The sequence below is a fragment of the Polistes canadensis genome, unplaced genomic scaffold, assembly GCF_001313835.1.
Source record: "Polistes canadensis isolate GaletaPanama2010 unplaced genomic scaffold, ASM131383v1 scaffold_1, whole genome shotgun sequence".
Taxonomy (NCBI): Eukaryota; Metazoa; Arthropoda; class Insecta; order Hymenoptera; family Vespidae; genus Polistes; species Polistes canadensis.
The window spans coordinates 355,028-376,028 of NW_014569548.1; the positions used below are offsets into that span (position 1 = coordinate 355,028).

The 21,001-nt window shown below is 28.8% G+C and overlaps 3 protein-coding genes across 3 annotated transcripts; 1 reads left to right on the plus strand and 2 right to left on the minus strand.

Moving 5' to 3' along the window:
* Positions 1-800: 800 nt before the first annotated feature.
* On the minus strand, positions 801-3,868 carry LOC106784337 (8-oxo-dGDP phosphatase NUDT18). Its single transcript, XM_014743756.1, has 4 exons — positions 3,599-3,868; positions 2,793-3,336; positions 1,932-2,037; positions 801-1,566 (listed from the first exon to the last, which is right to left on the minus strand). The coding sequence occupies exons 1-4, from the start codon at positions 3,696-3,698 to the stop codon at positions 1,327-1,329; spliced, it is 990 nt and encodes a 329-aa protein (XP_014599242.1). The 5' UTR covers positions 3,699-3,868; the 3' UTR covers positions 801-1,326.
* A 103-nt stretch (positions 3,869-3,971) lies between these two features.
* LOC106784328 (membrane-bound transcription factor site-2 protease) lies at positions 3,972-6,015 on the plus strand. The gene is made up of 6 exons (XM_014743743.1): positions 3,972-4,195; positions 4,284-4,562; positions 4,635-4,985; positions 5,059-5,217; positions 5,289-5,546; positions 5,622-6,015. Exons 1-6 carry the CDS (start codon positions 4,121-4,123, stop codon positions 5,997-5,999), a joined length of 1,500 nt encoding a protein of 499 aa, XP_014599229.1. The 5' UTR covers positions 3,972-4,120; the 3' UTR covers positions 6,000-6,015.
* LOC106784342 (transcription initiation factor IIA subunit 2) lies at positions 5,944-7,687 on the minus strand. Its single transcript, XM_014743770.1, has 4 exons — positions 7,501-7,687; positions 6,899-7,003; positions 6,687-6,816; positions 5,944-6,608 (listed from the first exon to the last, which is right to left on the minus strand). Exons 1-4 carry the CDS (start codon positions 7,570-7,572, stop codon positions 6,577-6,579), a joined length of 339 nt encoding a protein of 112 aa, XP_014599256.1. The 5' UTR covers positions 7,573-7,687; the 3' UTR covers positions 5,944-6,576.
* Between the last annotated feature and the right edge of the window lie 13,314 nt (positions 7,688-21,001).

Consider the following 21,001-nt stretch of genomic DNA (forward strand, 5'->3'; position numbering starts at 1 on the left):
AAAACTAAATAGTGTATAAAATTAAGTTTTAGTATCATTATAATCATATAAGAACTCTCAGTAGAAAAGTATATATATAAATATAAATATATATATAATTTTAATGGAAAGCTCAGTAAAAAAAGTATCCATACACGAGGTGTGTCTAAAAAGTAATTAGGCTAGTTCATTAAACATGTTTTTGTCATTTGATGAGAAATGTACATTATCTTCTTCAAAGTAGTTTCCTTGATAAGCTCTCTATTGTCGTAGGCATTCTTCCTACACTTAGAAACAAAATGCCACAAAAAAAATAATCATTTTCTACGGTTTCATAATCATCTAAAAATGCCTTAAGCAACATAAAAACTTGTGTCCCTGATAAAGCTTGATCTCTGCAAGTCAGTTTCAAATTATTAAGCGTTCTTATTGCATTATTTAATTCGAATTTAATTGCTGAATATGAGTTGAAATTAGAAGATAAAATAGAGATATAAATTTCAAACAGTGACGCGACATTTATAAAATGTCGCCAATATCTAAGAATCGAAATAAGTTTCATTACTTTTTAGACACACCTCATATATATGATTTTAACAGAAAAATTTTTTATATAATTATAAAAGTACATTTTTATAAATATTTGAAAAGTATTGTAATATGAAATCTTTTTTAAAATGTATATTTATGACATTGATAATTAATGAAAACTATTCTATAAATTTTTACGTTTTATCTAATTTTAACTTATATATTACTAATTGCAAATATAATGGTATATATCTCTAATTATCTAAGAATAAACTTTTGTAAAGCATTTCTTTTATAAAATATTTATTTATGTTAAATATAACATTCACAAAATTTCTTATAAAAGATATAAGTAATGCTTTGCCTAACATGTGTATAAAAGTTAACAAGAATTGTAATTTCATATGTTTGCACCTATAAAACAAAACAATTTAATAAATAGTATAATATGCGATGTATTACTGTGCAAAGATTTCAATTTTCACATTAGATACATTCTTAAAATAAATAATCATTTTGATTAAGAATTATGTTTTCAATCTGCACAAATTCACTATAAATCTTTAAATATGATTAAAAAATTAATACAATAATAAAGAACTGAACATGAATAATATAGTTAAAAAGTAAAATATTTGTAATCTATGTTAGCATAATTACGGTATATAACTTCCTTAATAATTGTTGGCCTATAAGTTAAATTGTCAATAAAATCATTGGTATAGACTAGGTATAATGTAAATAAACAATTTTTCATACATTATAATGCATTTAATAAAAATTAATATTATTATTTGGTAATATTAAATGTGGACATTAACGTACCACATTTAATGGCACGGTCATATTTCGTGGTAAACGAGTTGTAATAGCTTCTGCTATATCTTCTGAGGCTTGATGCCAAGAGTACTTTCCAATAATGGGTACTTCTTCCACTGGTAACTTAAAAGATACTAATAAGGTCAAACAAAGACCATCTCCATCATGATTTCCACTAAACTCCACCATTAATAATCCATGTGGTTTGTGTGGTGCCACGTCTGTTCCAAAGATTTCCTACATACATAATTAATGATTCTTTGCTAAGCTAAATATGTATATACATATATATATATATACAAGATGATTATAGAAACTTGGACGGAATACTGCTTTTTTCTAAGTGAAAATAAAACAAAAATAGAAAAGGAAAATATTGCACGGTATCCTGAATTCTAACTTTCTATGACCTTAGTATTTTTTACACATGTGTCGATGTACTCGCCCCGGTGCAATAGCATATTTTTTAAAATGCATCTATACTTGTCTATTTCATAAATTTCTTTTGCTTATTCTATGTATACAAGTATAAAAGTAGATGCTAAGATAGAGAAAACTGAAATTATATTTATTCTAGATATATATTTAAATTCAACACTTACAGTCATGAAGTTATGCAAGGTGGAAAGAAGACTACGATTAGGATTGATTTCACAAACAGGCAAATGAAGCAATCCTGTATCCAATGTAACCATGTGTAATTTGTTCCTGTGAATATATAATTTTTAAAATGCTAAAAAATGTTTAAGATATTTGCCATTAGTTTTACATAATGTAAAATCCACAATTGTTGAACAATATTATAGAAATATGCTAAATACATATTCATTTTGAAGAGCAATTATATTGTATGTGTAAAAAAACATCTTTAAACATTTGTAGAAGATCTATGTAGTTACAAAATTATTTTGATAAGATTGTAATAGTTTTTGATTAATATTTTGTTTAATTATATTATTTTTCATTAGTATTTGCAAGTAGCACAAATATTTATGACTAATATATTAATACTGATAGTTAATCTTTATATGGAAAAAGCATATGATAGGATAATGATTAGTATAATTAAAGGAATAATAATAAAGATTCATTAAAAAGCATGCAAACAAAACATCGCATTAGCAGTAAAGAATAATTTAAGTAAAGATATATAATAGATAAAAATGAGGATGTGCCATGCGATTTGGGTGTATCATTTAGTAATTGCAGATCAAAATGAAAACATTCTTAACCTAAGTGCAGATGTATATACATGTGTGTATATTACGTTCAATCCAATTAATCCATTGTCCACATTCACAGTCATAATTGGAAGATCTTCTTCATGTTAAAAAAACTATCACCATTGATTCTACTTAAACTGAAAGTGTGATTACTAAATGAAAAAAAAGCATGGCAGTGATATATTTATAAATGAATATACTTTGACAATAGTTTAACTTGTTGAATAACAATAAACTTACGTTGCTCTTTTTTTAGCAGTAATTATTATTTGCAATAACAGTTTGGAAAGTGGTTTTGATAACGGCATTACATAAGGATGCTGTGAACTGGTCTTATTCTGAATATAATTTCTGCCTCTTTCTATTAATGGAATAATATCATTAGATCTAAGTGGTAAGTCTTCTACATTATGTACCCAACGCGCTTGCAATGATTCTTCGTTAGCTTCATCCGATGTTTTTATATTACCACCAGATATATCACCTGTAAATACAAAACGAAACCACGAACCGCTTGCACATTCCACTAATATTAATGTTTTAGGTTCTATTATAAGTCCAGTTTCCTCTAAAACTTCTCTTTTCACAGCATCTATTAAATTTTCATTACGTTCAACTCGACCAGCAGGTAAATACCATTTGCCACTACAAGAAGCCTTTGCTTCTTGCATCATTAATACTTCATTTTTATCATTTATAACTATGGCAGCTACAATATATGTCACAGTTTTTTGACATATTGGTACATAATTTGTATCTGTAGTGGTGTAGACACCTTTTCCATCTAAAGTAAACACATGTAAACACATTCAAATAAATAAATATTTTATGCAGCAATACCTAATATGTTTTACTTATAATAAAAAAGTCATTTTCTCATAACTTTCTGTAAAGTTTATAATTCAATAAAATAAAGTACATGTATTATAGAAGAAAAATTAATTTTATTTTTATATTATTTATGTAAGTAGGATATATTAATAGTTATTTAATTATTATATATTTTTAAAATAGAATTGAGATAATATTTTTTGAATATTGCATACCATCCGCTTCATGTTGAACGGCATGTGCGATATACGTGTCATCATTTAAATTTTGTCCAGCAAGCAATAATCGAATTTGTTCCTCGAGTTTTTCAGACATTTTATTTATTTAGTAAATATTTAAATATATTTATAAGAAATATGGTGATTGGTAACTAAGATATATTAAAATTATTAATTCTGATACACCCTTGGTGGCATTGCCTTGATTTTTTAAGGTTGTAAACAAAGTGAAAGGTGACAGAGAAGAATGTGGTGAAGTTCCATGAATTCTTGACCTAATAGTTTAGAAGAGAAATTCCCTACAAGAATTAGGCATAGGCAAAACACAGCACAAAAATGACCTATGAAACACGTCTGAACGTTGTGTTGACATTATTTATCAGGCTAGTAAACTTTTCATATAAAGTTGAATAAAATGTTGTAGATTTTAACAAGTAGGATGTAATTATTTTAAACTGCCTTTTGGTATAAGATTTATATTTAATTATTAAAAAACCAAAATATTTAATAAACCGAAAAATGGATGCTTTAAATGTGTTTATTGTAATTGCTCTTATACATTGTTCATTATTTTTTTTTGACACAGTTTTCAAGGTAAAGTATTTAAATATATTATTATACGTTAACGAAATATTTAAATAAAATTTATGCACAATTCATATATTAATATACGTTTGTTTAGACCTGTTCACATTTTCCATATATATATTTTTTGAAAAATACTGGATTAGAAGTTCATTTAATGCGAATAAAATGGTTTACTACTATATTCAATCGAAAAATAATCAAATGGGGTATGGATCGGTCCAAATTTTGGACAGCATGGTTCAATACTGGAGTCATTATAAGTATTATTATTTTACCAATTGTAATGATTGCAATTTTAAGAGTAACATTTAATATATGGGCTGCTGGACCATCTGCGGATACTAAAAATTCAGCTGTTTTATTAGAACCAATGGTATTATAAAAATTTTATTTTGTATTACTATTTATGTTTATGCATAATTGTAATTTTGTTTTTTAATTATAGTTGCCTGGAGTTGATATACCATTCAATGAACTTGGATATTATACAATAACGTTAGCAATTTGCACTATAGTACATGAACTTGGTCATGCATTAGCTGCAGTCAGAGAAGATGTACAGTTATATGGTGTAGGAATGTTATTAGCTTTTACTATACCAGTAGCCTATGTTAACATAAATAATGAACAATTTGAATCATTACCACTACGTAATCGATTGAGAATTACGTGTGCTGGAGTCTGGCATAATATAATTCTTGCAGCTTTGGCTGCTGCAATTCTTGTGCTTTCGACATGGTTCTGGGCTCCTCTTTATAATCTCAATAGTGGAGTTTATATTAAAAGTATTACATCTGTGAGTAAACAAAAAATTAAGAGATGAATATACAGATGTTAGAACTTTGCATAACTAATTATTTCATCTGTAGAATTCACCTTTAAGAGGCCAAACAGGTCTTTTAGAATATGATATAATATATAAGATAAATAACTGTCCTGTTAAACACAGCGAAGACTGGTATCAGTGTTTATTAAATACTATTCATCGACCTGCTCCTGGATATTGTGTTAAACAATCTTTTATTCAGGTTATACAAGAATATTTAACAATATAAACAAGTTAATTTTTTTGCTTACTAATAAGTTTGGTTTCATTTAGGAATATGATGAATCAGTACCACCTATACAAAAGAATAATGGAGTAGTAAATTGCTGTACTTTGGATAGCGAGACAATGGGAAGTTTATGTTTTGAATACATCGAAGGGCCACAGGGTGCACCTCTTCATTTACCACCACATTCCTGTCTTCCAGCAAGAGCTATGATTAATCAGTCTCAAAATTATTGCCAAGCAAGCCATGAGTGTTCCTCTCAAGACACACATTGTATAAAACCTTCTTTAGATAATGTAACTAAGGTATGTAACAGTTAGTTTATTATAAATTTTGCAAAAAATATTCCATGCTTTAATGTTTTTACAATACTTTTACAGATCGTACAAATAAAACGTAAGATAGGAAAAGATGTATTGTTTTTTGGACATCCAGCTGACATTTACAGAACAGTTGATGTATCAGATTGGGTTCCTAAATACAGTTTTTTAAAGCCTAGCATTCCTGAATCTCTAGTCCTACTTTGTAAATATATCACAATGTTTTCAGCTGGACTGGCTGTTATTAATATAGTACCTTGTTTCTTGTTTGATGGTCAGTATATTATAAACATACTTGTTCATTATATATCGAATGTAATACCTTATAATAGAAATATTAGAGAAGCATTAACCCTTACAATAACAAGTATAGGTACCATACTTCTTAGCATAAATATAGTGTATTTACTTATTAATAAATATTATTATAATTTGTAACAATTTAATCTTTTTATATAATATTGGCGGTAAGGAAGTAAGAGAAATTAATGCATATTTTGCATTTGCATTGTATTTTCTTAAGATATCGCGGCTATTGTAAAAATGTTATATATATTATTTTATAGTACACTTAGCCGTTAAATTACACGGTATTCGAATTGCACGATTTCGGTTTAACACCGTTCAAAAAATGAAAAACAACTTCCATTTACATAGCATTTCAACTTAATACAGTTAGACAAATGTAATAATTACATTTTACTTTTTTTGCAACATTAGAATCACTAAATGGGTAGTAAAATAACAATCAATTTTTTCAAAAAAGTTTTAGTGAAGAAAAAGCTGAAGACAAAAAATAATTAAGAAGAAAAAGAATTGAAAGAAGACGTATACTATTTCATATGGATTTGTTACATTTATTATATATTTTCAATGTGAAATGTGGATTCGAATTGCACGATTTCAATTTACATGGCATTTTAAGAAAACCAATCTACCGTGTAAATCGAAGGCTAGGTGTACTTAAAAAGCAATAGCAAACGTTTCTTATAAATATGAGATAATCTAACAATCGCTATCGTTTTGCTGCTGCATCTGCGTCTAATGCTGGAAAAATTTGAAATATAATTTAGTTAAAAGAATTTGGTAAAGCCACTTAATTAATTAATTCATTCATTCACTTACTTTTACCATCACAGGCAACTATTTTTACTTTATCTACTATAGCAATTTCCTGCACCTCTCGAAACTCAACGTCATTAAGCATAAATGTCCAAACATTATCACAAAATCTATAAGTATTTAATTTTCCTGCCTAAAATATAAAAAAAAAATTCTTCATTTACACTATTATATTTTCATAGAAAATACAATAGTCATCATAACAATTTCATTACCTTAAATGTGAGTCGTGATTTGACTCTAGTAGCAAGTGCTTGATTAATTGCTTTGTCAAATTGTAATAATACTTTTATGGCAAGTTGTGGTGTAATTTGTCCATACTAAAATAATGTCTTTATTATAACATTTGCTATTTAAACTTATGTTTTTTTTATATCTTTAATTGTAAAATATATATTGAATCACAGGAGTATTCTGGAACATTCTCAGATGACAGCAAATTTAACTTGTTTATATTTAGAAAAATATTAAAGTGGAGTGCATTAAAAAATTAGTTCACAGTATGTCCAATCGTCTTAAAAGTATTATACAATACAAAAGACTATCTACCAAGTATTAGTTAAAAAAATATTAATTATATTTTCATAATATCTTGTGTAAGAACGAATACTCTTGTAAGGCTACTTTTGAAAAATTGCATTTCTCTAACAATAAAATTTTTTTGTTATAATAAAATTTATATCAATTGTTTAAAATTAACAATGTGGGAGTTTGAATATTCCTATAACTTACTGCATATACAAAAAATATTACAAAGATAACAAATTATCTTATTACACCTAACCTCAAAAATAGATAATTTTTTACTTATAATTACCTGAATCAATTCATCAAGACTTTCTTGTAACGTATTTCCTAAGGTTGTATTTCTATACAACTGATAAGACATTTTCTTTTAAATTATATCTAATACAATATAAATCTATAAAAAATATCTTTATTGAGAAGACAACGTAAACCAGATTATTTGTTGATACTACATGAACTTAAGAATCTATGACGCATGATTCTTGTTGCCAACTACAGTTTTTAGTAATAACGGAAATCATTTAAAATTCTAGGTTTTAAAGTGCAAGAAATATGTGCATTACCAATAGAGGGCGTATAAGCGTAACTGACCAATCATATTGCGATTAGACTACAAATAGAGATGTCTAGAGAAAAGAATTTAACATACATGTAGAAAATAAGTGCATCAATGTAAAGTAACCAATGAGAGTACAACTTACTGGAAACTAGAGAAAGGAGGGAAAAACAAAAAGTAAAACTGTTTCCTAATATCACTCGAGATGTATAAATTTAATGACGATGTGTGAAAAAATAAATTAATTAAAATCATGGTATGGAATGTTATTTGTTAGCCTATATCTTATATTTAAAAAATAGTAAAACATTTGTTGTAACACACACACTTCATAATTTTCTCACACGCAGTCAGGATGCATGGAAATCCGTCCAGAAATTAAATTACTCTCTCAAGTGTTTATGAATTTATTTAAATAATTATAACCAGAAGTTTGCACCGATTCGGACTTTTCATTCTCGGTATGATTTAGCATTGGAGGAATTTTAAATGTCTTTACTTACTATTTAAGAAGTTCTACGATGGCTCCAAAATACACCTAATTCAAAGCAAATACTGCAGTTGCACTAATCGGAGAGTTTCTTGTTTTTCTTTTGAAGAAAATTCATCCATCCATATCCACTTTTTCGAAAAGGAAACAAATCATTGTTGTGTCTGTAACAAAAAATTGAACATAACTATAAGTTATCTGCAACACAGTGATATAAAATCAAATAAAATACAATAGAATACAATGCAAAGAAAAGTGAATACTTACAATGCATTCCAATGGGTTGAAGATCAATGGCACCGTGGTGATGCATTTCACCTGAATCTAATAACACGTTATAAACGAATATAAGAAACTATAAATGAGTTTCTTATCGCGACCGAAATTATCTTATGCGGCGAACAACACTGACTCTAATTCGCGTTTGATTTTAATTTATTACTCACCCGATCACTGACTCTACGACTTATTCAAAGACTGCTCTGCACACAGTCAATTGAAACAAACAAAATTCACACTTTATTTTAATCCCGAAACGCGGTAAATTTTAAACCTTCATTGATGCACCGACTCTAATACGCGAACAGTCTGTGCAACTGTTGAAAGATAAAAATACAACTTTACGCGCGCGATACAATACTCCCGTACATTGCTTCGCGCACGATTGCAATTACAATCTGAAATAGAAATAAATAACAATATTATTAATATCATTATTATAAGTAAAAATTACAGAAAATTTTCTAGAATTATTGAATACAAAAATATACTTACTTCGAATCTTCATCGATGAATACACGATGGGTCTCCTATCCTTAGGATGACGATGGCACACGTATTAACTGAATAAAAGAAACTTTCGGAGTTTCTTTACCCGAAAAAAACGAAACTCATACGGCGAACAACACTGATTCTAATCTCCGATTTTTTATTATTATTTTTAACGATGAAACCACACAAGTACTTCATTGCAATGATGTTCTGAAACAAGAAAAGAAAAAGAACAATAATTATCATTGTTATAATAAAAAGCCAGTAAAGTTATCATAGAAATGTTTGATAGAAAAATATGCTTACTTTTAATCTTTATTGATGACTGCAGGATGGATATCCTACCCTTAAAATGACGATGAATAAAATAAAATTAAATAAATAAATAATAAATAATAAATCTGAAAAGCTGAAACATACTAAAGATTATAATACAATATTTCCTGCAAATCATTTCTGAATGCAGGAAACACATTAAAAGATATTATATATTATAAAAATATCACAGTAAAAATATTAATTAAAAATCTTTAAAGTTTTCTAAATAAAACAAAATTTGTATCAGCAAACTGAATAAAGAATAACTTAAAAAATAAACGGTCTGTTCTAATGTTCTAAGTAATGAAAAACTCTTGAAAGTATTTAAATTAAAACGAGAACATTATAAATAAAATTATTCAATAGTTTAACGCGTAGTCACACTTTTACCGGTCTTAACTTGTCGAAGGACGGAAGAGGAATAAGCATCTCTCTCAGCTGTTTTTCTTTTTATCTCATTGTTAGCTCGAGCATTGCTGAAAAACACAGAGACGTGTTTATATTATATGTCGAATGTTTAGTATTTTTATTCTCTCTCTCTTCCTTTATTTTTCTCCTTCTTCTCCCTTTTCCACATTTTTGCTTCTTTTCTCACACTCTTTCTATTTTACACTTCTTTACGTTATAAAAAAAGAAATAAACTTAACTCAACGAACAAGAAGATAAAAAATCAAACACAATTATTAGACTGAGTATATGTATTCGTACTGGACTCTCCCAATGTCTAAAAAACCTAAAAAAAAGTGAACAATAAGATTACATTAGTACAATATAAAGAAAATCAAATATATGAATGTGTGTATGTATGTGTACGAGTTACCCAGTTACCCAACTCATGAGATTTGGCGTGGAATCGACAGATACCGATTTTATTTTCACGGATATCTTTCGAACTTTTTAATATTTCGTTTTGAAAACACTCACGTATAAAATCTAGCTTGTAACTATCGTTTGATATATAATAAAAAGGTGTACGTTACAAGATATATTTTAATTACCTGAAATTAACGGGACGACGTAGCTTTCTTGCGATCTCCAGCACTGACGAGATGAAAAGAACACTGATTGGCTGAGTAGTTACAGTCTTGTATTTTGAATTTGACCATATAGAAATTCATATATTTAAATAAATAAAACAATATGATATATAAGATAATAATTAATTCATAGAGTGATATATCTTATAAAATCTTATAATATGAATTAGAGAAAGCCATTAGGAAAGTATTGTTAATCGATCGAATGTGTGAAATTAGATGAATATTTTCTTACTTGCAAATTCAAATTATTTCTAACGTCTTATACACCCACACAAGCTTGTCGTCGCACGTACGTAAACTATCTTTCTTCATGGCCACGTTAATCAAACGTGAGATATGGTAATTTATTAATTAAATATATATATATAAAAATCAAAAATCTATTCTATTTTTCTATTAAGTGTGCACGTTTCTTTTAAATATTCTAAAAATAATGAATAAAATATAGACAATATCCTTAAAAAAATTGATATCGCGTGCCATCTATGATAGGATGAATCTGTATTGATAATGAAAAATTTCGCGTTAATAAATCTGCATTATCGATTAGATACCAAATTACTGGTTCAATTTCAAGTGACCATCGATCATAGAAGCTTTCTTTTCCGTAAAGGTAAGCTTAAATTAATTATTTTTCAATTGTTTAAACAAAATGTAAAATGTACGTAGAGTATATTTAACTTATATTTAAACGATAGTACATGTTTTAAACATTACATACTAATTAATTTACCTACTTTGAATATAAAATAATTTCGAATTCGAAGTAATAACTAGGTTAGAATGTTTAAATAAATGTACTTTAATTTAAACAATTACGTATCAATTAACAGAATGCTAAAATTCGAAAATTATAATCTTAAATTCTATTTATTATGAATATTATTTTCGTTATAGAAAAACAACTTTTGAGAAGCTATATAAACAACATTAAATAAAAAAACTTTAATAAAGAATAACGTGTCAGTCTAACGGTGGATTTCGAAGAAGACGGTACATAGAATGGTAAATCCATGCTTTTAAACTACAATATACATTTTTTTGTTAATAATTAACAATCAATTAAAGTATATTGAACGTTACTAATATATTCTTATAATATTTTAGATTGTTCAAGTTAAAGTATATTTGTAATTAACGTTCCTGCTCAGTGATGACTTCGAGGATAAAATTTTCGTCCGATAGAATAGCAGATAGAAATTATTTAATATTCAACGTATATTAATAAATATGTAATGATTAATCCAATATATATATATGTCTAGACAACACTAAATATAAGTAGAGTGTATTAGAGTAGTGGACATATCTTAAATAATTGTTAATTAATCGTAGGAAATGTGTATTGTAATCTAAAAACGTGGATTTACCTTTTTGTGTATCTTCCTCTTCGAAGTCTCGTATTAGATTCAATCGTTTGTCCTCTGTGAAAGTACTTTTATTAAACGTTGTTTATATGACTTTCCACAAAAGAAAATTTTATTGATTTCGAGTATTACGTATGTTATACATATACAACCTTCGAAAAGTTATAGAAACAACATTTAATAAAAGAACTTTCATAGAGGACAACGTGCCAGTCTAACGTTGGATTTCGAAGACGACGGAGCTTCGAAGGTATTCTTCGTGCTTTTAGACAACAATATACATTTTTATCGATTAATTAACAATTATTTAAAGTATATCGAACACAGTTCTCTACTAATACTTAGAATCGTTTAAACATATATACATTAGTTTAAATATTACATATGTATTAACGTATTTTAAATAGAAAATAATTTCGATATATTTTTTATTTTTTGTTTTTAGATGACTGCTTTAAACTTGGTTTCATTACTGGGCCCAAAAGTAAATATAAAATGCTCCGATTACTTACATTATTTTTTAATCAGTTTTCTGTTAGATTTCAACGCTTAAATATCGATTCGTGTTACTGGCGAATAAAATTTAATTAATATTTATTAAAAATCGGGTCTTCTCAGAAGTGGTTACCTTCTCGTGGTTAGACCCGGGTAATGGTATTTTACTTTCTATGCAATGCATATCATATTTTATGTGCCATACATTCCATTGCAAGTGAAATCCAACCAAAGACCGCTTAACATAAATATTATATGATAATTAGTTTCTTTCATTTATCTAATTGATATCATATTTCAATTCTTTTAATTGTTTTTTCTGAAATATTTCCTTCATATTATATTTTACATCATAATACTCGATTTATTTTTTAGGAACCTTAATCATAAACATTCTTTCAGTCGTTTTAGACGTGTAGTGCGGTCGGTAAGCACGTCCCGGTCGCGATAAAAAACTTTATTATAGTTTTTTATTTTCGTTATCGTCTACTGGTCATCGTCATCCTAAGGGTAGGAGACCCATCGGGCATTCATCACTGAAGATTAAAAGTAAGTATATTTTTTTATCAAACATTTTCAATTGATAATTTCAATGATTTTTTATTACGACGATGATATTAATCTTTCTTTTTCTTTTTTTGTTTCAGAACATCATTGAATCGTGCGCGTAAGCAATGAAGTACTCGTGTGGTTGCATCGTTAAAAAAAATAATAAAAAATCGGAGATTAGAGTCAGTGTTGTTCGCCATATGAGTTTCGTTTTTTTCAGGTAAAGAAACTCCGAAAGTTTCTTTTATTCGGTTWATACGTGTGCCATCGTCATCCTAAGGGTAGGAGACCCATCAGGCATTCATCACTGAAGATAAAAGGTAAATTAATTTTGATATTAAACATTTCTTTAATAATTACTTATAATTTTTAAATGGTAACAATGATACTAATAGTTTTGTTCTTTTTTTTCTTTTCAGAAGGGTAAGCAAGTGTTAGTGTTGGATTTTTAAACTGCGTGCAATGCAGTTGTAAAATTAGAGTCAGTGCCGTGGTCGCGATAAGAAACTCGTAAGTTTCTCGTTTTCGTTCGAAACATCTGCAGCATCGTCATCTTAAGGGTAGGAGACCCGTCGGGCATTCACACTGAAGATTAAAAGTAAGTATATTTTTCTATCAAACATTTTCAATGGATAATTTCAATGATTTTTTATTACGACGATGATATTAATTCTACTTTTTCTTTTTCTTTTCTAGAACATCATTGCAATTCGTGCGCGAAGCAATGTACGGTAGTGTTTGATCGTTTATAAAAATATAATTTAAAATCACGAATTAGAAGCACGTTCGCTCGTTAATAATAAAGTCGGTTGCGTTATTTTTAAAAATTATATGTTAAATTAACTGCGAGCAATGCAGTTAATTGCATTTAGAGTTTGTTCATATATAAAGTTATAGTTTTTTAATTTTAAAACAGTCGCACAGACTGTTCGTGAAGTAGAGTCAATGAAGTGCATTAGTGAAGTGTTAAAAGTGACCGCGTATTGGGAGTGAAATTTTTGTATGCATTGACTGCGTGCAATGCAGTCTTTGAAGTAGATTGTAGAGTCAGTGTTTGTACGAATAATTAAAGTAACATTTTTTTATCGTGAAGTAGAGTCAGTGACCGGGCGTAAATTAAATTCAAATCATACGCGTATGTAGAATCAGTGTTGTACGCCGTATAAGAAAAATTTCGGTTTCGCGATAAGAAACTCATTTATAGTTTCTTATATTCGTTTACCGCGTTATTAGATTCACGCGAGTGCAAGGAAAAGTGCATCAAGGAATTATCCGATGGGTCTGGTGGACGAGGGATGCAGCTGGACCATTTGCTACGAAGTAGGAGTGTTTTGGAGCCACCGTAGAACTTCTAATGCTRACTGTTCATATTWCGTACATGTGTCATTTTATTTTAAAATGCCACATATATGTAATATAACAGTTGGTAACGAGTGAGTAAAAATTTAAAGTCCCTCCAGTGCTCAATCATGTCGAGGATGAAAGGTCCAAATCGGTACGAGCTACTGGTTGTAATTATTTCAAAAAATTATTGACGAGCACATGAGTAATTCCTTTTTTGGAATTGCTCATGAAACTGTATATTTTATTGTATGTTTTATTAGCTCAGGATAGGTCTTTTTGTCTCATCGGTTAAATTCATTTATTTAATAGTGCAATTAATGAATGCACTTTCCATTACTCGCGTTAGTATTGGTGAAATCGAGCATTCATTTATTCGATTTCGTCCAGAAAAAGCATGTATCATATTTTACATGCATTGCTTCGTATATAGTTTATTTAATCTTGATTTATTTTGATATATCGGTGCATCGATATAATAAATAAATGAGCAAGAAGACAAATCAAATTCGCGAACGGATAGATTCTAGCAATTAATTGGTGGCTCAAAGCCCAGTTTTTTTATTAGAACAGCCAACTTAATTAAAGGAATCGTCCGAGGTTGTTTATATATATTTATTTTTCACTTTTAACAAATTCTTAAATATTAAGAAATTAAATTTAACAATTCTTACAATCAAAAAGTCAAATCCAAATGACTTGTTGAGTATTAGCCCGTTTAGATGAATTTTTATTAAAATGTTTTGACGTATTTATGTATGTTAATAATGTTTTTTAGATCAGGATTTTCAGCTTCTAATAAACTAATCTCCCGTTTCTCCCCCCCCCCATACTTTCTGCGTTCTCATCTATGCGTGTGCCCAGGTGTTACACGTATGGGTGAGAAACAGTAATTGTGGGTTTAGTTTTAAGTTCTTCCCCTATTGGCGGCTGTCATTGTGCTAGTGGTTGCACGATGTACTTTACACCTGTGTGTGCGTATTAGGTAGTGTGTACTGTACATCGTTTCGCGATAGTTTTTAATTATTACATCATTCAATATTCAGAGTACTACTTGTAGAGTCATTAATAGTATGAAAAATACGAATATATATTCTTATTTTTCTATTTATATTAAATTTTTGTAATTTTTTGTTGGTAATAAAATCGTTTTGAATAGTAGAGTTACCGCATTTATTTGTGGAAACTTTGATATACTCGTATATTACTAGTATGCATATATACTAGTATTTACTATTATTTTTGATTTAGTCATATTTGCAATAATCATTAGCCTTGGCAGACGATTACAGTAATTGGTACGTACTCCCATAAATTTAGAAAACGCGTTTGAACTAGGGTGTCGGAGGTGCCCCGGGGCATGCTCTCTAGTTTAGGCTTTTGCACCTTGGTGGCATGTGTGAGAATCGTGGAGTGAGTGGGTGGGTATGTATGTGTATTTGCTCTTTTTAAATATGGGTAATTGGCAAGCAAGTAGCATACTTTTTTGAGCGAATGTGAAAACTTTAATTTTAAGTAGGTAGGAGCCCGGAAAGGCACGTGGTATTCTTCCACTGAAAAGTAGAAGTCCTATCTCCGGGTTTATACAGAATTGTTACAAAATTATATTATTTCATTCTATTATGCTTGCTTTGTAAATTTATTTTGTGACTCTTCTGTAATTTTGATTATGTATCAAGATTCAAAGGAATTTGCAACTATTTAAAAAATTCCTTTTTCATTTCGATTTTATCTCGATTGAGATAGAGTCGAATCAAATCCGCAGTACCCCTTTGATGACTTTGATACTTAGTTTTAAGTTTTATAAGTAGCACTTCCCACAATCGCGATTTTGTCTTTGTAATATTTGATATAATTCAATATAAAGAATAAATGAGATATAAATATTGCGAGAAAATGTATTGCATTTATAGTACTATTTTTATTTCAATTGGATTTTATTATTCGATACTAAAAGTGCGAAGTGTTATTAGGTCATCGATTAGAATAATTATTTGTTCGGACATTCGATTAAATGTGCTCGTATATATTTGCACAATCGATGAGCTTTTAAGTTCGTTGATTGTCCACGAGCTAGGATAGCTAACGGGAAACGCGAATGAATTTTGTAATAATTAATAAATAGACTCATAATGAAAATCGGAAATATTTGAAAAAGTTGTATAAAAGAAAATAAATGAAATTATTTCATAGATATTGTAATATGAAATATATTTCATTAATATTAGTGTTATAAGCAGTTGAGAGTAATTGGGTGAAAATGTTTTTAAGTCGTTTCTAAATTGTACGACCATAATCTGGCATATTATAACGGTTTGGTATTAGAATAGAATCGATACTTTACATAGTTAATAATATTCCTTTCGGCGATGAGATATCTCTCGACCAAAAGGCAATAATCATTTTCTATGTAAAAAGCTCAGGATGTTTTACTAATCTCATTTCTTTTTCAGGGTTGTGTTAGGGTCGGCTAGGTTTTTTCCATTAATAATCAGGGACGATTCTAATTCTATATCATTAATCGTTGTAATATGCCAAATTTTACGAATACCTTTTGGAACGATTGACATTTTTAATCAGAGACTCTTTTCATGCTCGCACGTAGAAAATGTCCGACAGTAGGCATGAAGAAAGAAGAGGCTAAAAGCTGAAGAAGCCCCCACTTAATTGTGGTTGAAAAGGGCAATTATACAGGCTACTGAGTTATTTTCTAAGATTCAACAGCATGATTGAATCTTTTGAGAATAGCTCGTTAGTCATTTTATATTTTATTGTTTGATTATTTTGCTCGTCAATAATTAGTAATAGTTATTGCGAATGGAAATAATTAATATAGTTTTCTTTTTGTTACAGGTGATCATCGTTGGATTTACTACACCAACTGTCACAACAATAATTATTCCTAAAAATAAATCGAGTATTTTTGACAAATTTACTTTACATGATATTTCATTTAAAAAAGAGAATATCTTTGAATTATTATATATAGTACAACCTATTCCCATTCCGACGAAAAAAAATTTAATCAAAAATTGTCAAAACTTAATTTTCATTTTATTTTGTTTCAGGATAGGATTAATTTTAATATACATACACAATGATCGTTTGTATATAACTTTGATATCTTTACAGGTACTACATGAACCGCGATAAAGAATTATTTAAGTAAAATTTATAATTTATTTTATCATCAAAAATATGACTTACGTTTTAAAGTATAACACTATTAATAGTAAGATATTTTTTAAAAAATAATTTATATTTATGATTCTCTCTATATATAAATATTCGCTAATCTTCGTAACATCTAATAGCATAACGATTAAGCGTTGACTTTTTTCTCTAGTTAAAAAATAATGCTTGTTAAATATAAATTATTCTCTTTATTGTCAGTAAAGTGTTAAAAAAATGATTATGTGGATATGTGCTATATGCATTACATTGTCCTCCTCCAGTCGTGTCCGCAACACGTACGCCTCGTGAATCTTTGATAATTCTGTGCTATAGGCGGTCAATACAGCAGGTAACTGTAACACCAACGTGGCATGACGTTCGTTCGTTACTTCGTAAATATCGTCACGGACACGTGGTGCAAGCTCCGCGTACTTCGCGCCATCCCTTCCACTTTTTGAATGCGCAATAGAAACGTTTCTTCGGTCCGTTTGGATTTACGACTTTCTAAACGCGTGGAAAATGAGAAACTTTCGTATGTTAATGTCGAGCGTTCCTGAATTTTGTGTAAATATGAAATCGATCGATTGGGGTTGATACAATATTCGTAAAAAAGTAACGTTCAAACGTGCCGAACTCGTGTGAAATGATCCTCTTCTTATAAAACATAATAGTTACTTTCAAATTTTTTTAATCAGATACAATGAAAGGTGTACGCGTGTATTTCTTTTTGTGATATCAAACGTTCTTTTAAAGTTATCGATTAAATGAAATTAACAGATATAATTCGTAAATTATTCACATTTGTCGCGTGTAAAATAATAAATGATTATTTCTTTTGTATCATGTTTAAAACGATGTTTATGTGATTACGCTAAAAAAAATGAACATTGTTCGTAATGTGTATTATCATAGTGTTAATTGTACGAACAATTTGTGTTTATAATATCGAAATTTATTACGATTGTCAGTGTTGTATGATAAAAAAAACATTTTGTTGGGTTGTTGAATAATTTACATTGTCGACAAAAGGAAATAAGGTAGAAAGAGAATTATTTCAAAGGCAGAGTTTTCTGGTGAGTTTTTTTTTATTTCTTTAATGAACATTTTCAATTAAAACTTTTTTATTTCGTTGGATTTTAATTTGGTTTGACGAGATTGACTTAAATCGTTTATAAGATTGTTTTTTGACATGTGTATATATATATATGTGTGGTGAGCATCGTGAGTGGAATTGATGCTTCTCCGTTTACTGTAAACTTTGCCTTGACCGTAAACAGAGTCTGGAGATAGTTCAAACGATTGTGCTTTCTGGTAAACATCTAAAAAGAATGGCACAAGAATAACCAATTTAAAATACCATCTGTCCAATTATTTCAATCTGACTCATAATTAATCGTACAAAATGTTTTTAATCTATTTTCTTTTTATTGTTAGATGCAGAGATATTTAAAAGTATACTTTTCACATGTGATATTTTTACTTTATATATAGGGTAATTTTATTTTTTTTTATAGAAACAAATCATATTAACATTTGATCTATTTTCGAAAGATTCTGTCATTGAAAATAAAATTTATTTCAATTAATATTCATATTTTATAGGCGAAATAAAGTCTTTTGAGTTTTTTCTACAAATTTCCTATGTTTTTCGTAATAGGTATTATATTTCTGACTCATCCATCATGTTTTGACTTTTATTACATATTTTACAATAAATACAAGAGACATTTAAATATTTACTAAATTAACTATTAATTATTAAATACGAAAATTTGTTACATTTTGTCATGTATTAACATACATTTTATTGAAAAAAAAAGATTATAAAATGAAGCGTTGTTCCACATTAGATACAAAAATACATACATAAAATATATAAATTCATACATTTTTAATCTAATATTTATAATATATCATATTTCCTATATTAGAAATTTTCTTGAAACGAAAACACTGTAAAGTAGAAAAGAATTGGTGATTTGTATAATCGAAACGATCAGTGGATTCTCGGTAGGATGTGTGGTATAAATTGAGCAAAAGTAAAGAGTTAGAGAAAGAGATAAAGAGAAAAATAGAGAAATAGGAGACGCTTGAACAGATAAATCGTCCGAAATGTGACGTTGGTGAGCAGTCGCCGATAGTTTCTAGCATCGGCATTGTTACAGCTTTACCGGCGTTACGGACCGGCTGCTTTTGCTTCCGCAGGTTCCGGTACGATCCGCGAAAGCTGACTCTGCTGTCGTCCTTCCTCATTGAATCCGTTAGTTTTCGACGTGTTTATGCTTTCTATCCTTTATCGTTTTACCTTATTTATTCGACGATTTCATCCGCTGGTTTACGGAAACAATTGGCTCAATCAATAATAAACAAAAAGTTAATATCTATTGTATTTAATACTAAACTAAATATAATACACCAATTACGTTGGGTAATTTTGTTATCAAGTATACAAATTCATTAAACGTTTTTGTTTTATATATATATATATAGATATGTTCAGAATTATACATATGTATATAGATATGTTATATGATTTCAGTCGCTTTAGCGGTCTTTTCTCGTTAAATTATAATTCGATGATCATCAACGTCATATGGTTTCATCGATCGGATTATTTGTTTTGACTGTGGAAATGGAAATATTACGGCGAGGTACTTTGAAATTGTGATTATCATATTTGTAATTGATTCGTGTAAACCAATAAGGATTTATATAGGTGTTATAAATGTATTTATTAATTTTGCATATTTAAATCCATTGGGAGAGTTTTCTTTTTTTTTTTTTGTTTGTTTTATACGAACGAATCGACGATCAGAAATAAAGTTACAAAGAAAAAAAAAAAAAAGGGGAAAAAAGAAAATGAAAGAAATTTAGCTCGTATCATCGGCAGATTTGCGGATAAGTCTTTGGCAGCGGAGTTATTCGAATCGCTTCGTATAACGCGAAAGTCTTATTACCATTCGTCGAGTTTAGATGCTCGAGTAATTGCGGGAGAAACTTTGAACGGCATGCGAAAGTTTTCCTCGGGTAAGTCGATGGAGAAGGCACAAAGACTTTCCGACCGGAAATGAATAGGCGGCCAACTTTCTCGCAAACTTAAGGGATTCGAGAAAGTACATGCTATTCTTTTAATAACTACTAAGAGGTCTTATTCCCGTAGATACATTTTTTCAATTAATCAAAACTTTCCTAGGGTAGACAATTTCTTTTAGCGAGATACCGAAAAATAACGTATTTAAATATAATCTCATAAGTATTTTTGAACAATGTTATTTTTTAAAAATAAAGAAATCAATTTAGTTAAGTATAAATGTTAATCGTTCGTATAAATAACGAGAAAATAATCGAATTGTTTCTAAACTGGCAATAATCCTAGCGCACACGTATATTGTACTACCGTTGATTACAACTATGTTGCTAGTGGTCTCCACTCGGATTTAACTAGGGCAAAAGTCGATTAAGTCGATCCAAGCAAAGGCAAGTTGTATTTGTGCAAAGAGGTAGGAGATGGAGATATATCGAATGTTCAAGAGGATAGATAGAATGGACGTTTTAATCGTTATGCTTTGGAAGAAAGTAACAGGAAAGAATTATAAAGAGTAAAAAAAAAAAAAGGGGGACGGATTGATCAAAGACAAAGAAAAAGAACACGAGAAATAATAACGGTAAGAAAAGGAAAGAGAGCAAGA

What these genes read in the sequence shown, in the direction of transcription:
- LOC106784337 (XM_014743756.1), bottom strand. Translation starts at nt 3,698, where the DNA reads ATGTCTGAAAAACTCGAGGAACAAATTCGATTATTGCTTGCTGGACAA. An exon ending in CGTTCAACATGAAGCGGATG is followed by an intron (nt 3,337 to 3,598) that starts GTATGCAATATT and finishes TGTTTACTTTAG; the next exon opens with ATGGAAAAGGTGTCTACACC. An exon ending in ACTGCTAAAAAAAGAGCAAC is followed by an intron (nt 2,038 to 2,792) that starts GTAAGTTTATTG and finishes ATATATTCACAG; the next exon opens with GAACAAATTACACATGGTTA.
- LOC106784328 (XM_014743743.1), top strand. Translation starts at nt 4,121, where the DNA reads ATGGATGCTTTAAATGTGTTTATTGTAATTGCTCTTATACATTGTTCA. An exon ending in TTTTTGACACAGTTTTCAAG is followed by an intron (nt 4,196 to 4,283) that starts GTAAAGTATTTA and finishes ACGTTTGTTTAG; the next exon opens with ACCTGTTCACATTTTCCATA. An exon ending in ATATTAAAAGTATTACATCT is followed by an intron (nt 4,986 to 5,058) that starts GTGAGTAAACAA and finishes TTTCATCTGTAG; the next exon opens with AATTCACCTTTAAGAGGCCA.
- LOC106784342 (XM_014743770.1), bottom strand. Translation starts at nt 7,572, where the DNA reads ATGTCTTATCAGTTGTATAGAAATACAACCTTAGGAAATACGTTACAA. An exon ending in GTCTTGATGAATTGATTCAG is followed by an intron (nt 7,004 to 7,500) that starts GTAATTATAAGT and finishes ACATTATTTTAG; the next exon opens with TATGGACAAATTACACCACA. An exon ending in AGTTGCCTGTGATGGTAAAA is followed by an intron (nt 6,609 to 6,686) that starts GTAAGTGAATGA and finishes AAATTTTTCCAG; the next exon opens with CATTAGACGCAGATGCAGCA.